Here is a 17,237-nt window from a genome sequence, read left to right as displayed (position 1 = left end):
ACCATGCGCTTTCAACGATCAACCAACTACCATCCTTATTGCCTTTTCACGATATCGATTATTATCACGTTAACTAGACTAAATGCGAACGCTTACAATCGTTGTTTATTGCTTTTATCGTTGTAGAAATTCGTAATTCCAGAGATAAAAGTTATTTATTTATTTAAAAAGTAACATAGTAAGACAAAAAGTGTAAGAAAAAAGCCAGCTATAATGTTTTTTTCTATCATTTTATTGAATAATATACTTAACAATGTTATGATCGGCAAACTAACTATTTCATTAGTTAATTCGTGTTCTGCAGGTGTAACGCAAATCAAACAAGGGTGACGTACGAATAACAAAGTTCGTAAATTCTTAAACGCATACTTACTAGCAATCTTGCGTAGAATAGGGTAGATCCTCGACTGTAAGTGAGATATTGAATTGTTAATCGATAATTGATAAATTTAATCTATACGTATCGTATACACGTATAATTGTAGAAAGAGAGAAAGAGAGAGAGAGAGAGAGAGTGAGAGAGAGAGAAAGATATAGAGAGATAGAAAGAGAAAGAGTGAGAAAGATAGGTTGATGACGTCAGCTAACACAATATGGTCCATCTTGTTTTAATTCTCAAAAATGTAAGTTTAATTTATTTGAATATACAACGACGAGAGTGCTTGTACGCTCGAATGTCTACACGCGTTATTTAAACGCACGCGTACAAGAACGACGCGCCCTACGAAAGATGTGATTGTGTGCGTGTGATCCAATTAAAAACTGTATATAATAATATAACCGAATGAATTATGATTATTTTTATTGAATTAAGATCACAAAAAGGATCGAGGAGTTCCGTTTTATTCTCAAAGGAGAATATTTCGAGCGATATTTCGTAGGAAATAGCGAGTACCGAAATATTCGATATGGAATAAAGAAAGGAACCTTTTACAATAATAATCCCAACAACGGCTCGTTCGTACGAGCACGTTTATACAAACTTGTTAATGGAAAACGATACGACGTTCCTGTATGCTCGTAGAAGTGTGCTGAAAACATTTTGGGACTAATCGAAAGTTTCGTTTCTCGTTGATGTATAATTGCTTCGTATACTTTCTTCGTGATTCGCGTGAGGAGTATTCCCGGTATAAGGTATAAGGGTTGGCTTATCAAACGAATTTCGATATCGATTGTGCGTTCCTCCGATTACAGATCGCGCTCGGTCCAACTTTCTCTCGCGTCTCGGTCAACGACATTTTGTTTCTTCTCCAATTAGAATATGGTGTGTATAGATCATCATTGATTAGGTGGAAAGAACGACTGGAAGAAATCAAAGATGATCGTAAGAAATTAGTCGGTTATCTCGAGTGTGAAGGATCGAGGAAGGAAACGCGAATGGAATGTTCGCGTTCGATCGACGAAAGGTTCGTTAAAAAATTGGATGGCGTTGTTACAATTATACGGATAAGCTACGGGCCTTATTTTTGTCTTTTCTTTTTTTTTGTTCTTTTGTTATCTTTTCATTTTTTTTCGTCTCTACGATACTATATTTACAATCCTATGTAACTTTAGCTCTACGATCGCACTTTTTTTTCTTTTTTTGTTGAATAATCGTTTCGCATATAGTTTTATCATTTTGTACATCGCAACAATATTTACAGATAATTTACAAATTACAATATGTTAAATATTATTCTATCTAGGCGAGATTAGTCTCTTAAAACGTAGGTAGGTAGGTAGGTAGGTAGGTAGGTCTGGATGTTCGGAACATAAGGAGAGATGATTCGGGAAGGTTGGGGAAAAGGATTGGGAAGATAAAATTTGGAATTCGAAAAATGCTTATTAAAAACTATCGAGTCTGCTTGCTTGCTCACCGCTAAGCGATATGTCCTTTTAATGGTGTCACATTTTTCAATGCTTTCATTCTTAGATATAGATATATATATATATATTTATATATTTATATATATTATATAGATGTACAATATATTATGTGTATATATAATATATATTATATGTATATATATATATATCTAATATATCTAATATATCTCTAACGCAATCAGAACAAATGTTACAATAATTGAAATTATAGTTAACACGACGCATTTTGTCATCCTTAGTATTGAGAAAATAAACATGCAATTTGAATAGTCGAATAATTGCATCTTCTTTCTTTTTTTTTTCTTTTTTCAAGTTTTTCAAGTTATTTTTTAATAATAAATGATAAAAATCTTGTATATAAGTATCAGATCGATGTGACACCATCTCTCGTTGTACGATATGTATGATTCCTTAATTAAACTCGAGCATAACGATTGGAGAATCTTTCCGATCGTAGAATTGTTTGCGTTGTCGAGAGAGATTTGTTAAATCTTACGACAACAATTTTATTCGTCCACTCGAGGAAAGGAAATAATTTGCGAGATAGAGAAAGAATGGAAGAGTGAAAAATGGAAGAAGGAAAATGGAAGGAAAGAAAGAAAGAAAGAAATGGAGAGAAAGAGAGAAAGATAGCGAGTGGAAAATAAAGAAGAAAGGAGATAGAAATAGAAAGGTTAACAGGAAAGGGGACATCGCGGTTGATCCGCCCTTATCTCTCGGCACGCAAAGTCCTCTTCCCACGATGAGATACCAGCAGCAGCCTCTCTTCGTCCATCGGTGTCTTACATCTCGTAACATTATTTGCCATTTGACGAGAGTAGCGGACTGCCGGCGGTCGAATAGCCTTGGCTGCACGTCGGCAACACGAATGGATTCATGTTGAACGGTGAGCCAACCACCTCTCCTAATCCTACAACAGGGCCACTGTCGGTTATACGTTAGTATAATCGCCTCTTCCGTCATATATTTCATTTTACGCAAATTAATACGGTGGGGGGAGGGGGGTGTTTAACGATTCGACAAAAGAAACAACTAAGAAATGAAATAAGTAAACGGTAGGGACCCCAAAAATACTAGGAAGAACGTGGGATACATTCACGAAAGGTATTAAAAAGATAGATTACGACGGATAGATAAATAGATTTAGACTCGAGCATCATTTTATATGACCATTTATGGGAAAGCCAACGTAAATGGGGTTTTATCCTTGAACCGAACCCGATGCTTCCCTTTCATTTTACTATTTTCAGCTATACGTTTTCTCTACGACTATATTTTCTTTTTATTTCTTTTACCATTTGTTTTTATTTTTCTTCTCTCTCTCTCTTACATTTTTTTTCTTTTCTTTTGCCACGCATCGAGTTCATGGTCGTTCTAGTCTCGACGCGAAGTTCCATCGTACTTAGGGCACGATTCCATATGCAGACACGTGCCAACGAAACGATCATTCTAACGACTTCGATGACGTCCTCCTCGATGTCGCCGAACGTTCGATATTCTACTCGGCGATGTACGAAAAAGGCTCGTTATCTCTAGCTCGATATCGTTTTTCTAAGATAGAGAGGTACGTAAGCGAGAAAGGAGGAATGAAATTGGGCGGAAAAAGCGGTGCATATGTTTGAGATTCTATCTTATTTCGATCGGAGCGTCATTCGGACGATGAAATCAAATGGATCATCGAAAAAGTGTAAATTCAAGTCGAAATGAAAGATGGTAAATGAATGTACCTACATTCTCGAGTCTCGTCGTTCGTGCATGTCTCTCTGATAACTCTTTAATCTCAGCGCGTAGGGTAGTTGTGATGGTGATGGTGGTGGTGATGGTGGACGGTTAGCGGTTACTGGGCGGCTGTAGCGAGGTGGTGCTGTGTGGACCAGTGCGGTGGGACTGAGGTGGTCGGTGGTCGTACTACAGGGGCGAACGCACTCCCGTCCCCGGATGTATAGAATATGCCGTATTGTTCGTGCGCTAAAACGAAAATTCCACATAAGGAAAAAACCATAAAGAGAGACTGAGCGAGCGTATGAATGAATGAATGAATGAATGAATGAATGAATGAATGAATGTGCTCGATGTGTCTATGTTTCTGTGCGCATGTACGTATGTGTATATGTATACGAGTGCGTGCATGGGTGGGTGGGTGGTGGTCGCTAATCGTGTAAAGTAAGATGAATAAGCGCGCAACATGCACGAGATCATCGCACGATTCAACGAGCAAGCAAATCGAGAACTCGAGTTTTTCATTTGTAAACGGGGTTTAAGCGAAATCGAGAAAAAAAGGAAGATAAATAGAAAGAGAGAAAAAGTCGAGAAAAGAAAGGAAAAATTATAAGCGAAGTGGTAACTTACTCGACGTGTATAAAGTCGGGCTTCCAGTGTAGGGATTTGCAACGGAATAACTGCCGTTGGTACTGTGGCTGTGCGGCGTGCTAGCCGAACTTCCGCAGTAACCACCACCACCGGTTACAACCCCTCGCGGACTGGCGCTGCTGCTTTGTCTGTAAGCGTCGTTCGTCCCCCCGACGCTACCACCTACGCTGCCCCCCACGCTCCCGCCGCCCCCTCCGCCACCTGCCGTGGCTCCCGTCGTCACGGAACTACCGTCTAGAAACAGAAACCTGCCCGTCAGAGGAACTCGTAAGTACATATATCTCATCGCTCCGCGGCCGACTATTTTTCCTTGACACGGTTTATATCGTTATATCTATTTTTACGTTCGATCAAATCGTCTTGGTACGATAGTCAAATCTTGCGAACATTATATTTATTTTCTCGTTCGTTAATTCATTCGAGCGATATCAAACGTTAACGTCAAACGTATCGAAATGAAATTTTGGCAAAATTGATAAAGACGTCTGTCGCTTGTCTTTTCGTCCTTTCTATCGAGCGACGAGTTATACACACGATGAAAAATCATTTAAGGTTGTCGGTACTCACCGTCGGACCACTTGCCAGCACTACCATTCTCTTGCACCGTCACCGCGAGTTGTCCCGTGTACGAGTTGAACGCTGTCGCCGAACTCGAAGTCGGGGGCGCCGGTGGGTGTCCCGCTCCTGGACTCCTCGACGCCCCCGCGATACCCGCGTTTCCGGTCCTTGGCATACTGTACAGTGCTTCCGCCAAATCGGCGGCTCGCTTCAAAATGATTTCTTTCGGCAATTTTTCCGGATCGCCCGGATGTCGTGGAATTAATTTTTGTAACCTTTGGAAACCGTAGTCGATCGTTGGCTCGTTCAATGCTGCAATTTATCGATAAAAACGTTGTAATTTGTTTGTTTCAATCTTTCCATTTTCACGACTAAGCAACAACACACTTACACACGTAGACGAATCGGCCAGGTGCTCCTTTACAGAATTGTTTACTTTTGTAAGATAGCGTAACTTCGACGACACCCGGTATTTCTCTATGCGGCGTTTGCACCTTGATCGCGCTCGGAGTGATTATCTGTAAGAAACAAATTTACGAATAAGATCGTTCCGTCTGTCTATCTTAAACGTTGCATCGCTCGTCTAAAGGCGTGCTCGTTGTTTTAAGAATGAAAAGACCTTGACCTCACTCCAAACCAGCATAGATCCGAAGACAACTTGAAGCCCGTCGAAAAAGTTTTCGCCGATGATTATCACGGTAGATCCACCCGTCGTCCAACCCTCGTTAGGCGATATCGCCTTTATACAGGGTGTCTGAAGAGGTAGGGGTTGATACAAACCTGTGACAAACGATTTCAAACGTTCAAGAGTGTCATTTGTACGAGGTTACAATCTTCGAGTAAAAGAGCATAATGATCGGTTGCGGAAAGAAAAGAAAAGAAAAAAAAAAGAAGGAAAGGAAGAAAAAGAATGGGGATAAAAGTGTCTAGAGAAAATCGTGGCTGCATCGAGGAATGGGATATGGAAAATTATCTGGATATTCTGTTTATTCGTTCGAGGCCAAGTGGCAGATATATTTCTCAGAGTCACGGGGGTGGGTGGTTGGTTCCGGACGTGGAAACGGAAAGGACGTACTACAAGGAGGAGAAACGGAGAAAGGTAGAGAGGAAGAGAAATATATATATATATATAGAAAGAGGGAGAGGGAGAATGCGAGGGAAGAAGAGAGGACGAGGGTCGGAGAATTCAGAGAAGGGTTGTAACAAGAAGGAAGAAGGGGTGGGGGAGGACGATCGGGCCGCCGGTGTCTCTGCTTGGAATTTATAACCCAATGATATCATTTTGTACCCCAGCGAAGCCAAACCACCCCCGGCACCGACCCTGGCAAAGCGGAGCCACGGCAGAGTGGCTGACATCATGGTATATTGCTCCCAGTGACGCTCAAACACTTTCCACTGCGGATCCATTCCGCGAAGATAAATCTCCCGAGCTTAAGAGAGATCACCTATAACTATGCGCGCCCCCCTCCCCCTCCCCCTCCCCCTCCCCCCATTCAGGACGTTCTACGTTGAAACTTCTCTCTTTTAAATCCATTAGTCTGATTCCATCGATTCGTTTTGTATTTTAGTTGTTGTTTAAATCAAATCGAGTTGAACGCGACGATTAACAACGATTACGGTAAAGAAGGAAGAACGAAATAAAGGACGATAAGTTTAAGTGGTAACGCGAAAGCTTTCGAGAGTTTCGACTTTGGTCTGAAAACTGAGATTCTCGAATGGGACGCGAGAGGGTATTTATTGCATTCGATATACAAGAAAGTCGTTAAACGGAAGCAGCCGTTTTGGCAACCATCCTAGGTAGGGAATTGTCGAGCGATAGGGTGGGGGGAGAAAGAAGAAGAGAAACGTGGGGGGTGGCGGTTGTAGTGGTGGTAGAATGGAACGAGCAAATGGAGGAGAGTTGAAAAGAGGGATTCGGTAGAGAAGACCGGAACAAGCGTACCAACTCGGAATAAATAAAATCCTCGGTGCCATTGAATGGTAAGGGGTGTGCTGCTCTCTCAACCCTCCGCGATCCTCCGCAAGCTCTTCTTTTACCACCGTCGTAGCACTGTACGAATTCGAAGAGTCGCGTTGTTATTCCGACACCCGGATTGTTTACACGAATATTAAGGGTTCTTTTTGTGATCGCGTTTCGTTAACGAATAGGATAGGGTTGAGGGAATATCTTTCTTCTCTTCGTACAAATGAATTAGAAATAATAGAAAAAAAAACGAAGATGAGTAAGAATAAGAATAAGAATAAGAATAAGAAGTAGAAATCGAATGATACTCCGGTAGGAAAAAGAAGGAGAAACGTCGCGGCAAGCTTCCTCTCGGTCCTTTCTCATTGGTATGCTCGTTCCAGCGTTTCGGGGGTAGCTCACGAGGGGATTTGGAAAGAGTGGATGTGTCGGTGGTGGCGGTATGGCGTCACTGGGCTTGCGAGGGTGAGCGAACGGGGGTGGTGCCACGAGATAGCTTAAACTTAGCATTCACAAACCAACGCGCCACGGCATGGTCGGCGTGCGAAAGAAGGAGACGAGAAAGTCAAAAAGATAGACAAAGAGAGAGAATGAAAGATAGAAAGAATAAAAGAGCGAGCAAGAGGGAAAGGAGCGAAGAGGAGAAGAGAGGGCCAATTCCGTTCTCTCTTCGCGTCTTTGCTCTTGGTGTGGCAGCCAACCAGACAAAGGGAAAAAGAAATAAAGGAAAAGAGGAAGGGAATAAAAGAGAAAGAGGGAAAGGAAAGGAAAGCAATGGGAAGGGGAAGAAGGATCCTTCGTTTTTCCGCATCCCATTGATTTACATCTTGTCTTGGCGCTGTTGGAACGACGAGCGGGAGAGAAGAAGACTCCTCGGAAGAGAAATAAGAAAAAGAAAAGCATAAGAGAAGTAAAGGAAAAGAAAGAATGAAGGAAGGAAGGAAGGAAGAAAGGAGAGAGGGAAAGCGGAGTGCAGGTGAGAGAGTGAGCGTAGCGAGGGGCAGGGGGGGGAGTATCCGCGCGATATCAGCCGTTTGTATGCGCGGCTGACGCCAAACTTTGCTGAATTGCCCTATGACTCCTTATATCCCAGTCTCCTTCGGCCCTCCTTCGGCCCTCCTTACAATTCCGCCTCTTCATCGTCCCTTCCGAGTCGTTATACCGATCCCGAAGAAAAGCAAGCGGCATTCTTCTCTCTGTTCTCTCTCCGTCCCTCTTTCGCATCGTTCGGATACGCCGCGCACGTGGAGCAACACTCGGTCTCGTTCCAATTGCGAGTGACAACCGTGAATCGTTTGGGAAATCAGCTTTGATCTTTCCGCTCGTAAGGATGGTGGAAGATGTAGGAGGAAGGGAGGAGTCTCCGATCAAATTGCACGTTAAACTCCATCAGGATGAGTTTGGAATAAATGTCAAGATTACGGATACGTTTCCTTTTCTTCTACCAATCGCAAGGATCAATTTGCATCGTTCAATTTGTCGCGAAATAACTGTGCGGAGGGAGGGAGGGAGAGCGTATTACTTAACGACGTTACCTTTAAACGAGAACGTATAACGGACTTAATGGGATCGATTATACGCCACTGAGTTGCTTTAGAGAGAAAGAGACCGAGTGAGATAGATATACTGGCTATGCAGGGATCCGAGAGACGAACGCTTAAACTCGATTACCCAAGTTACGCCGCTTTAATCGCGTATTATGATCGTAATCTCTTCCGTAAAGTATCGTCCCGTTCGAAGTAGACTAAACTCGAGTATCGAAATATATATCGAGAGAGAGAGAGAGAGAGAGAGGAACGAAGATAGAATACTCGATCATCGATCGTGACGCATTGCGATCGCGAACGATTTCGAAGCGAGTTTTATTCCAAATGAATAAATCGCATTATATCGCATCACTATCTTTTTTGTTTGTACTCACTGTTGTACTCGCCGGGATCACTGGGGTCCAATCGTTTCGCTCTACGTCCGTGTTTACTATTGTTGTGTACAAACATATTATCGGAGACCGCTAACCATGGACCTTCCACTCCGACTTGCGTCGATATGATCACCTGGAACATAATTTAAAGATTAGGTAGAAATCGAATAGAGTAATTAGTTAGCGTGTTTGATATATAATATGGTATACCTATGAGTATATGCATATGCGATATGTAATTATACGTGTCCGCTGGTGTAATGATATAAACGTACGAACACGATCGTTCGTTGTCGATGAAATAAACTCGCGAGACACGTTTCTCGTAATCTAACAAATTTCCTGTCCCGATTTAACTCCGATGGGGCAGGTGAAATATGCTAAAACGTATGTATAAACGAAGCAATCGAAGCGTTGAACCGTTCTCTCTGCATGATATACAAACTCGGAGTTTGCATTTTTTTGCGAGAAAGCAAACACGATCGAATTCGTTGGACGTGATAACGCTTATGTTTTACGTATGCTCGTACAGGTAGGCATGCGATTCGTGACTCTCGCGGTTTTTTACTTTGAACATGGATGTAAAGAAAAAAAAAACGTATCTCTCCGTGCAAATATTATAATAGATAAATACAGATAAATTCGCGTTGAAATGCGTTAAAGTAACGACGATGATACGATTAATGCTAATCGAGTCGAGGGAATCTATCGCGCGGAAGTTTATTTTCAGTTTTGTAAGGAAAATTTAATCGAAGGGAAGAATTTCTCGCGTACGCGGGAGGAGTCGAAACATTCGTAAAATCGGCGCCGAGAACTTTTGTCCGGTCAAAGTTTTGCCGGCAAGTTTGCTCGCATAAGTCGGCGGTGGTGGTGGTATTAGCCGGGCGAATAACGCGGTGGCAAGTTGCTAAGAATAAGAGCGGGTTAAGGGTGTTCTCCCTTTAGGTAAGCGAAATTTTCGTGGCTTTTGAAGGGCTGAAATTTTAATTCGTAACTTTGGACGGTAAGCAATCCCAAAACAAATTCGAAACTGCGATAAGTATTTTAATTTTGGTTCAGCCCAACCTTACCGGATATAGATATATACGTATACGTATACCTTACCGAGAGAAGGAGAAGGGTACGGTAAGAAAACGTTCGTTGGAAGTAAACGTAAAGGAGAAGAAGAAAGTGGAACGTAGGGAGGAGTAAAGAGGGAGGGGGAGGGTAGAGGAAAACGCGCGACGTGGTTTTTGCTAATTTATTTTTTAATTCTGTCTTTTGTCTCAACGAAAGGAGGAAAAGCCAGCTAGCTGGATGGCGAGATACGGGCGTCGGTCCGTAGAAGGATCGTAGGAGGGGTCGTTAGGGAGGATAAGGGATGAAACGGGGGAGGGACGGGTCGGCTGATGCCGTGCCGAGCTAATTGCCAACCCCTTGGATTACAAGTCTTCTGGATGGGGCTCTCAACTTTCGACGATGGCCGCCCATCGAGAAATTCTTGTCTTTTCCTCGAGGACGTTCCTTTTTGGAAATTAAAAAAGAATTGTTTCTTACGAGAGTTTTCTACTTTCGACTCGCCAAAGCTGTTTGCGTTCAAATTCGTAATTTCAATTTCATACGTTTTAGGAGGATAATTAATTCAATTTTTACTGTGGAGGATTAGAGAGAAAAAAAAAAGTTTCGCGATCTTACCTGAAATCGTCTCATGTCGCGTGGATTGCCGGCATTCTTAAGGCAGTTCTGGTTGCATTTGAGAAAGAACTTAAGGAAGAACCTGAAAGCAGAGAAACAGGGAAGCCGGTTAAATGGTTGACAACTTGCTTAACGCTCTTCAACACCGGGAACTTAATTAGAAGGCGAATTTGGTTGGAAAGCAAGCTTGAATACTGCATAAGCCAATCGCGAGGCTCGTCCCACTCGCTTCTATTATTCAGTATTTCTTTAGATTAAACGTCGGCCCCTTAGCTCCATCTCCCTGACCACGCGTTACTCGACCTTTAAGGTATCTACGATGCACAAGTCCTATATACGGGTATAGGAAAATATGCTTGTCCGTCATAATGAAAATGTCGGACGTTTTATTTTCAAACGAATCTTTATCAAAATCGTATATATATAAATGGCCTATTAATATTATTATCGAAAGAAAAAGAGGGCAACGAATGTGGTGGTACGGTATGGAGAAAAAATAAAATAAAATACGCGAAACGATAGAAAAACGTGAGGATTTTTTTAGACGGAGGAGCATCGCGAGAGTTGTCCTCGAAGCTTGACGTCGATAGAAAAGGGTGAACGATGAGAGGGAGGGAGGGAGGGAGAGGAGGGGGTGGGGTGTTCGTGAAAAACCGACGAAAGAGAGCGAGCATAAAAGAGAAAAAGAAAAAGACGATAGAAAGTTAGACGCGCGCAGACGAGATCGAAGTAGAACTGGTGCAGCACTGCTGGCTTTCGTCTGCGAGGAACCGTTTCTGTACGTCGAACGCGAGGATGTGTGAGAGAGTAAAAGGAAGAGAAAGAGAGAAAGAAAAGGGAGAAGAAAAAGAGGAGTAGGGTTCAGGCAAAAAAGCCGGCGGCTCAATTTTCATGAATTATGTAGAATATCGAGGGATATTGAATTCGAGGAAATTTTTCGACTGTGCCGTGCTGGAAGCCGCGGCCGTTTCTGAACGAAAGCAAGAGGGAGAGAGAGAGAGAGAACAGAGATGGAAAAAGAGAGAAAGAGAAAAGGTGGATCGGAAGGTTGGCGAATGTTGGGAAAGGAGAGAGGAGAAAAGGGAATGAACGAATGAGCGAGCGAGCCGAAAACTCCCGGATATATGTATGTGTATAGGCGAGAGAGTCGGAGGAAGATCGGAAAAAGCGTAGGAGACACGTAGGAAACAATCAGGAGGGCCGAGACGCGGAGAGAGATAGAAGGAGGAAGGGTGGTTTACTGGGTGGCTGGTAGGCCTCCATTCCCGTGGGAGTACATTGTCATCCCCCCGCGGAGTGCGTTCCCGCGATCCGGGACTTCATGGAAAAATCAAACGCATACCTACCTACCTACCTACCTACCTACCTACCTTCCTACCTTCGACTAGCGTGTTAGCTTTTCTTTATTTTTTCTTTTTCCAACTTTTTTCGCTTACTCCGACACACGCGCGCGCGCGCAAATCATCGCGAACGAACATCGAATACCGAAGGGTAACAAAACTGCGATTTCGAGCCTCCCTTTTATTCTCTATCACAGCCCGCGCACCGTTTCTTTTCTTTTCTTTTTTCTTTTTCTTTTTTTTTTATATTCTTTCACGCGTTAGGAAGAAAGCTTAATCGAAAGACATCTTTTAAAATATCTTCGAGACGAGAGAGAGAAACCAGGAGGGGGTTAATGTTATATACTTTGTACGATCTGCGATATTAGATTCGATCCTTTTTATTATACCGAAAAAATGTTTAAGAAATATACCGATCTATAGGAATAATAAAGTACCATTATATACATCTATTGAATTTGTTAAATATTTGATCGAGTCTAACGTGTAACACCATCTATGAAGAAAAAGGTGATTCTTCCTGGCGAGAAAGAAAAGGGGAAGAAAGGTATCGATCTTGCGTAGCACGCGTTTCGTATCCGTTTCGAAGGACTCGTAGTTTCGGTGTGAATGCACTCTATCTTTCTATCTCTCTCTCTCTCTCTCTCTCTCTCTCTCTCTCTCTCTCTCTCCTCTCTCTCCGTCCCTTTTGCTACTTAAAGGCGTCGAGCGAATTTAATTTCGTTTACTCTTAGAGAACGTTAAGATGGTATCGCGAATGCTGGATGGGTATTCAAAGCATTGTACCTCGGCTTATCGCTATCGTGGATCTTGCTCTAAACACGATGTCTCCGTCGCGCTCGAGGCGTCGTGTAACACGAAGAGACTACATGACTACGACTACGACTACGACGCCTTCTAGTCGTTCCTAGATAGGAACGCCATAGAGCGTCGTCCTACCTGCATCTACGATACTACCGACGTAAAGTGGCCCTTTAACGGGTGCGACGACGAGCACGAAGACAACAGCCAACGACTCGATAACGCTTCTCCAAATATCCCCTATCCAACTAATTTTACAATTTATTTCTATTCAGTTTTAACGCAAATCGCGCAAAAATTCGATGCAAAATAACGCACGATGCGTGTGCGCGTGTGTATCAGCTACTTTTTTGTCTACCTTGTTTTTCTTTTATCCTTTCAACGCAAAGAGTTTGAGAATCACTGACGAATCACCGCGAAATATCGTCGACGTTATTCGTGGATCTTTGTCTTATCTCGACCTGTCGTGATCGATTCGATGCCGATAGCAGCATTTATCGGTATTAGAAGAGTATCGCCATGGGAGATGAAAGAGATTCGTTGCCGAACAGAACTAAAAGAGAATATTATGACAGACGACATCCCAATACACCTACGTATCTATCTACCTATACTCTCGATGCTTTACCCTCAATTCCGAACCTTTTTAGATTATATCGAACTTCAATAAGGATACTTAACTTTTCGATACGCGTTTCCTTGTATTTCAAGGTCCATCGGAAATAGAATAGAATTTTTTTTCTCGAGATAGACGAGAGGGGGGCTAACCGTTAACGACACTTCTATGTCGCATATTACGACGCCTCTTCTTCCGTCTTCTATGGTATCATCTTCCAAGCATTGGCTGTTAGATGCTAATGGATTACGTTACCGACTGATTCAAATGCGAACTGGATTTCATTTCAGGCACCCCTCTCGGCTCGGAGAAAGATAAAGCAGAGAGAGAGAGAGAGAGAGACAGTGATGGTGTTGTATCGCGAATACAGCTCGTAAAGTAAGAAAAAAAATGAAGAAGAGAGATAGCGAGAAAGAAAATGGGAGGGAGAGGTGTCGTTGGAGACGGGGGTAGTTTCTTACGGGGGTTCAAACTCAATTTCGATAGTCTATTAGATTTTTCTCCTTCGCTATAGTCGCTTTCTTTCTCTTCTTCGGTCTTCTCTTTTTCCTATACCTTTTGCAAGCTTCGACAAGGAAAAATCTATTCTGGATTGAGGCGAGAAGAACACCCGGTAGAGATACGTTTCGCTTTACCCCCACCTTTTCCTACCCATCATCTACTTTTTTGTCGAGGGTTCTCTAAGCACCGGAAGCTAACTCTCGCTGCGAGTCGCATATTAAGTTCGACGCGTTAAACTTAAGGCCTCTTACCTTCCTTTTAGACGGAATAACGTTTCAGGTGTTACGAGATAAACGCGACGAATTTCGTGAAATATCGTTCCAACTCCTCTCTCGTATAGGATTAAATTACGTTGGAACGGTACTGGGAAGGAAACAAAGCTTTGATTTTCTTTCCCACCTAATACGGGAATACGGTGTAGAGGTAGTATATATCGAGTGGTTATTGTTCGACTGCTAACGACGAATCAACGTCGAATAAAAGATACATGCGCAGGGCGATCGACGAAATCATCCCTGTGTCGGCTCTCGAGACTAGGCACGGCGGCGGCCCTTCCACCGAACCGAACAAAAATCAAATAAAACCAAGTTGTACGCTTTCGAACGATAAGGGGTGCCGGTGGAAAGGGTTGAAGCGCCTCCTCCTCCTCCTCCTCCTACGGTTCAGGCGTCGCGGCCGGTAGTATGCGCGTAGAAAAAAACATGCATCGTCCGCTGTTTCAACTTTTACAGGGAACAACTTCACGGTGGCAACGAACGAACGAACGAACGAGCGAACGAACGAACGGATGAACGGAATCGACGAAAAAAATAACACGCGCGAATGGGAAAAGTCTAAATATCGAAAGAGAGAGGGAGAGTGAAAGCTCGAGCAGACGGGGATGGTGGAATACGGGCGAGAAATGTGCGAGCGGCTATCGTGTAAACAGAGTCAAATGAATTCAATCAAACCTTGCAATAAATCATCGCCATTCGCATGCCGGTTTGCTTGTTTATATTTTCCGTGTACCAATTAGAGGTTTTTACTTTCCACGCCGCTGCTCCGAACGCTTTTTCTTCGTCCGATTAAAAAATCTATCGATCGCTTTTTCCCTTTTGTTTTCTTTCCTTCCGATTTTTATTTTTCTTCCTATCGCGAATCTCTTATTCTCTTTTTACAATATATTACCCCCACCCTCCCCATCGAAAGAAATCTTTTAACTAAGCGAAGAACATGAAAATCTTTTTAGAGTACCCATCGTATCGACAGGATGCTTAGGAATCACCCGTTAGACTACGCTCGAGGGCCAAGTCAAGAGTAAGTACCTTCTGATCTAGTAAATATATTTCCACCAGAGAGCGAATGGATATAGGGAGCTTACTAGGGGACTTACGCGTAATAGTTCCAAATAGGTGGCATTACGCGTATACAGAAATCCATTTTTCCCACGTCGGAAGTACCTTCTGATCTAGTAAATATATTTCCACCAGAGAGCGAATGGATATAGGGAGCTTACTAGGGGACTTACGCGTAATAGTTCCAAATAGGGTGGCATTACGCGTATCAGAAATCCATTTTCTCCCACGTCGGAGAATCTTTAATCATGTTTTCAGCGTCTCCCGTCCTCCTCCCCCTCCCTCTCCTCTATTGTCCTTGTCCTCGTCGTCGTCACCATAAAAAAGAACGGATATAACGCGGTGTAAATTCAAGAGAAAGATTTCCGATCGATCGATCGATCGATCGATCGAGCGAACGAGCGAGCGAGCAAGCGAGCACCGTACGTAACTACCCTCTGGATTTTTTTTGTCTTTTTCTTTCTTTTTAAATAAAGATATTTTATCGTCTTACCCGAACGATCGAGCCATTTGCAGAACGCCGCCGTTCAGAATTCATTGCATGATACCCGCTCTAAGGAAAGCTCGCTCTTAGCGGATACGGTCCCCATGGAATTAGAAGATTCCGGCTTACTTCATGGAGAGAGAGTGAGAGAGAGAGAGAGAGAGAGAAAGGAAACGAAGGGCGTGTCCGATGGTATACTAATGACCTATTAATACGATCGATCCTTACTCAGCGATTTTATCGACCACGAAAAGTCATTCCTTTTAGTAGAAACCTCATTACGATTCTTCACAGTCGAATTTTCTTTTCAACTTACAATTAGTAGTTTTACCGGTTAATTATTGTCAATCTTATAAGAATACGTCGAGTAAAGGTTCCGGGAGACGCGCGTTCCGCGAGACCTCTTTCCACCATTGGACGGAAGAGAGGGTCAATGCAGCATCGAGGTCAAGGAAACGAAACTAGCTATAGAAGCCCTCTGCTGCCAAGGGTCTCTCTCTCCCACTCGGATCAAGGTCGATCCTTCCATCAAAGCGATACCTAAGAACTCAGTAGTCTACCAGCGATCTGATATATTTTAGTAGGAAAACGCCTGAGAGTAATCGCGAGTGCATAATGCAGAGGCGCAGGACGTCAATTAGTAAGAATGTGTACGGAGGTCCGTAAGGTATAGGAAACCACCTAGAGCTGTATACCTTGCATACACCTTAACTGGGGTTAGTAAGGGGTTAGCAAGGTATCAAGGGATGCTTAATGTTTAACTAACCTCCATTACGCCCCCTGTACCGCCACCTTCATCCACCCTCTCCTCCACACCCCCTTCGTTTTCTACTCCTGCACCAACGTCATCCAGCATCCAGCAGCTCTTTGGATTCTCTGCCTTTGCCTTTTCCTCCTCCTCCTCCTCCTCTTATTTCACTTACTCGCAGGAAGTATTAAAGATAGGAAGCGGCTAAGAAGGATCTCATACGCAGTCATCGAATAATTCGGAAAATTATTTTCCCTCGAATAATGTTATCTCCTCGATAAAAATAATCTGATTTCTTCCCTCTCTCTCTCTCTCTCTCTCTCTCTCGCTCTCATTCACCTTTTTATTTATCGTGGCAAAGTACCAACGCTCGAGAGTGAAAGGTAAGAATACTGAGTATTCTTGGTTTGACGTGGTGCAAGGAACGATGCTAAATAATTAATATCGGTCGGCTAATCTTGTCGAGTAAGTAGTTCCACTACTTATTCTACGTCGGTAACATTTTCATGTTGTCCATAGGAATTAAACGAAGGTGAATTTAATTTACAAGGAAAGCCAACGGAAAACCGGACGAAACGAACGAGCTGAGAAAATACTAGGGGTACCTAACGGCGGGTTCGTTCGTTCGTAAGACTCGTGAGAACGGAGAGAGAACTCTACTCGTGATAACGCTTGTTTGACCTCCTCTCACCGAGCTGACGACACAAACAGCGTAAGAGTTTATATGCGTACGCGCGTTAGCTAGGTAAAAAGAAGTAACAAGAGAGAGAGAAAGAGAGGGAAGCTCTCTTTGCGAGATGATGTCTTCTCGATAAATCTCAAGTTACGAATGAAACATTCAAAAGGCCCACTTTGTAGAGAAATTAGGACCGAGGACAGAGCTGCTGGCGGGCACGTCTTTGTGTTTACGAAAGGAGGAGGAAATCAGGTGCTCTCGCGTGTGCACGCAACGAGAGGGCAAGTTAACGAAATTCCAGATAGGAGAGGGGGGTACCGTTTGCCTAAGTCCTAAGATGTTACGAGAGCTAAGGCTATTCGCTAAGGTACTAGAGAGACGCTGC

General features: G+C 43.1%; 1 protein-coding gene across 5 annotated transcripts in view; it reads right to left on the bottom strand.

The window, feature by feature from the left end:
- Positions 1 to 2,169: 2,169 nt before the first annotated feature.
- The window catches only part of LOC122518033 (transcription factor collier), a 73,230-nt gene continuing 58,162 nt past the window's right edge, over positions 2,170 to 17,237 (bottom strand). Inside the window, exons 7-14 of one of the 5 annotated variants that reach the window (XM_043636681.1) lie at positions 10,353 to 10,434; positions 8,679 to 8,811; positions 5,420 to 5,574; positions 5,186 to 5,312; positions 4,804 to 5,106; positions 4,216 to 4,470; positions 3,598 to 3,834; positions 2,691 to 2,776 (exon numbers count right to left, since the gene is read on the bottom strand). In XM_043636681.1, the coding sequence (XP_043492616.1) occupies positions 3,704 to 3,834; positions 4,216 to 4,470; positions 4,804 to 5,106; positions 5,186 to 5,312; positions 5,420 to 5,574; positions 8,679 to 8,811; positions 10,353 to 10,434 (1,186 nt within the window). In that variant the 3' untranslated portion in view covers positions 2,691 to 2,776; positions 3,598 to 3,703. Of the gene's footprint in view, positions 2,791 to 3,597; positions 3,835 to 4,215; positions 4,485 to 4,803; positions 5,107 to 5,185; positions 5,313 to 5,419; positions 5,575 to 8,678; positions 8,812 to 10,352; positions 10,435 to 17,237 lie in introns of those variants that run through there. The other 4 variants (XM_043636683.1, XM_043636684.1, XM_043636685.1 and 1 more) reach the window with 4 other exon arrangements.

Source organism: Polistes fuscatus, unplaced genomic scaffold (assembly GCF_010416935.1).
Source record: "Polistes fuscatus isolate 324 unplaced genomic scaffold, CU_Pfus_HIC Scaffold22, whole genome shotgun sequence".
Taxonomy (NCBI): Eukaryota; Metazoa; Arthropoda; class Insecta; order Hymenoptera; family Vespidae; genus Polistes; species Polistes fuscatus.
The sequence above is the reverse complement of the archived record's forward strand: the minus strand, read 5'-3'. Positions and strand labels throughout refer to the sequence as shown.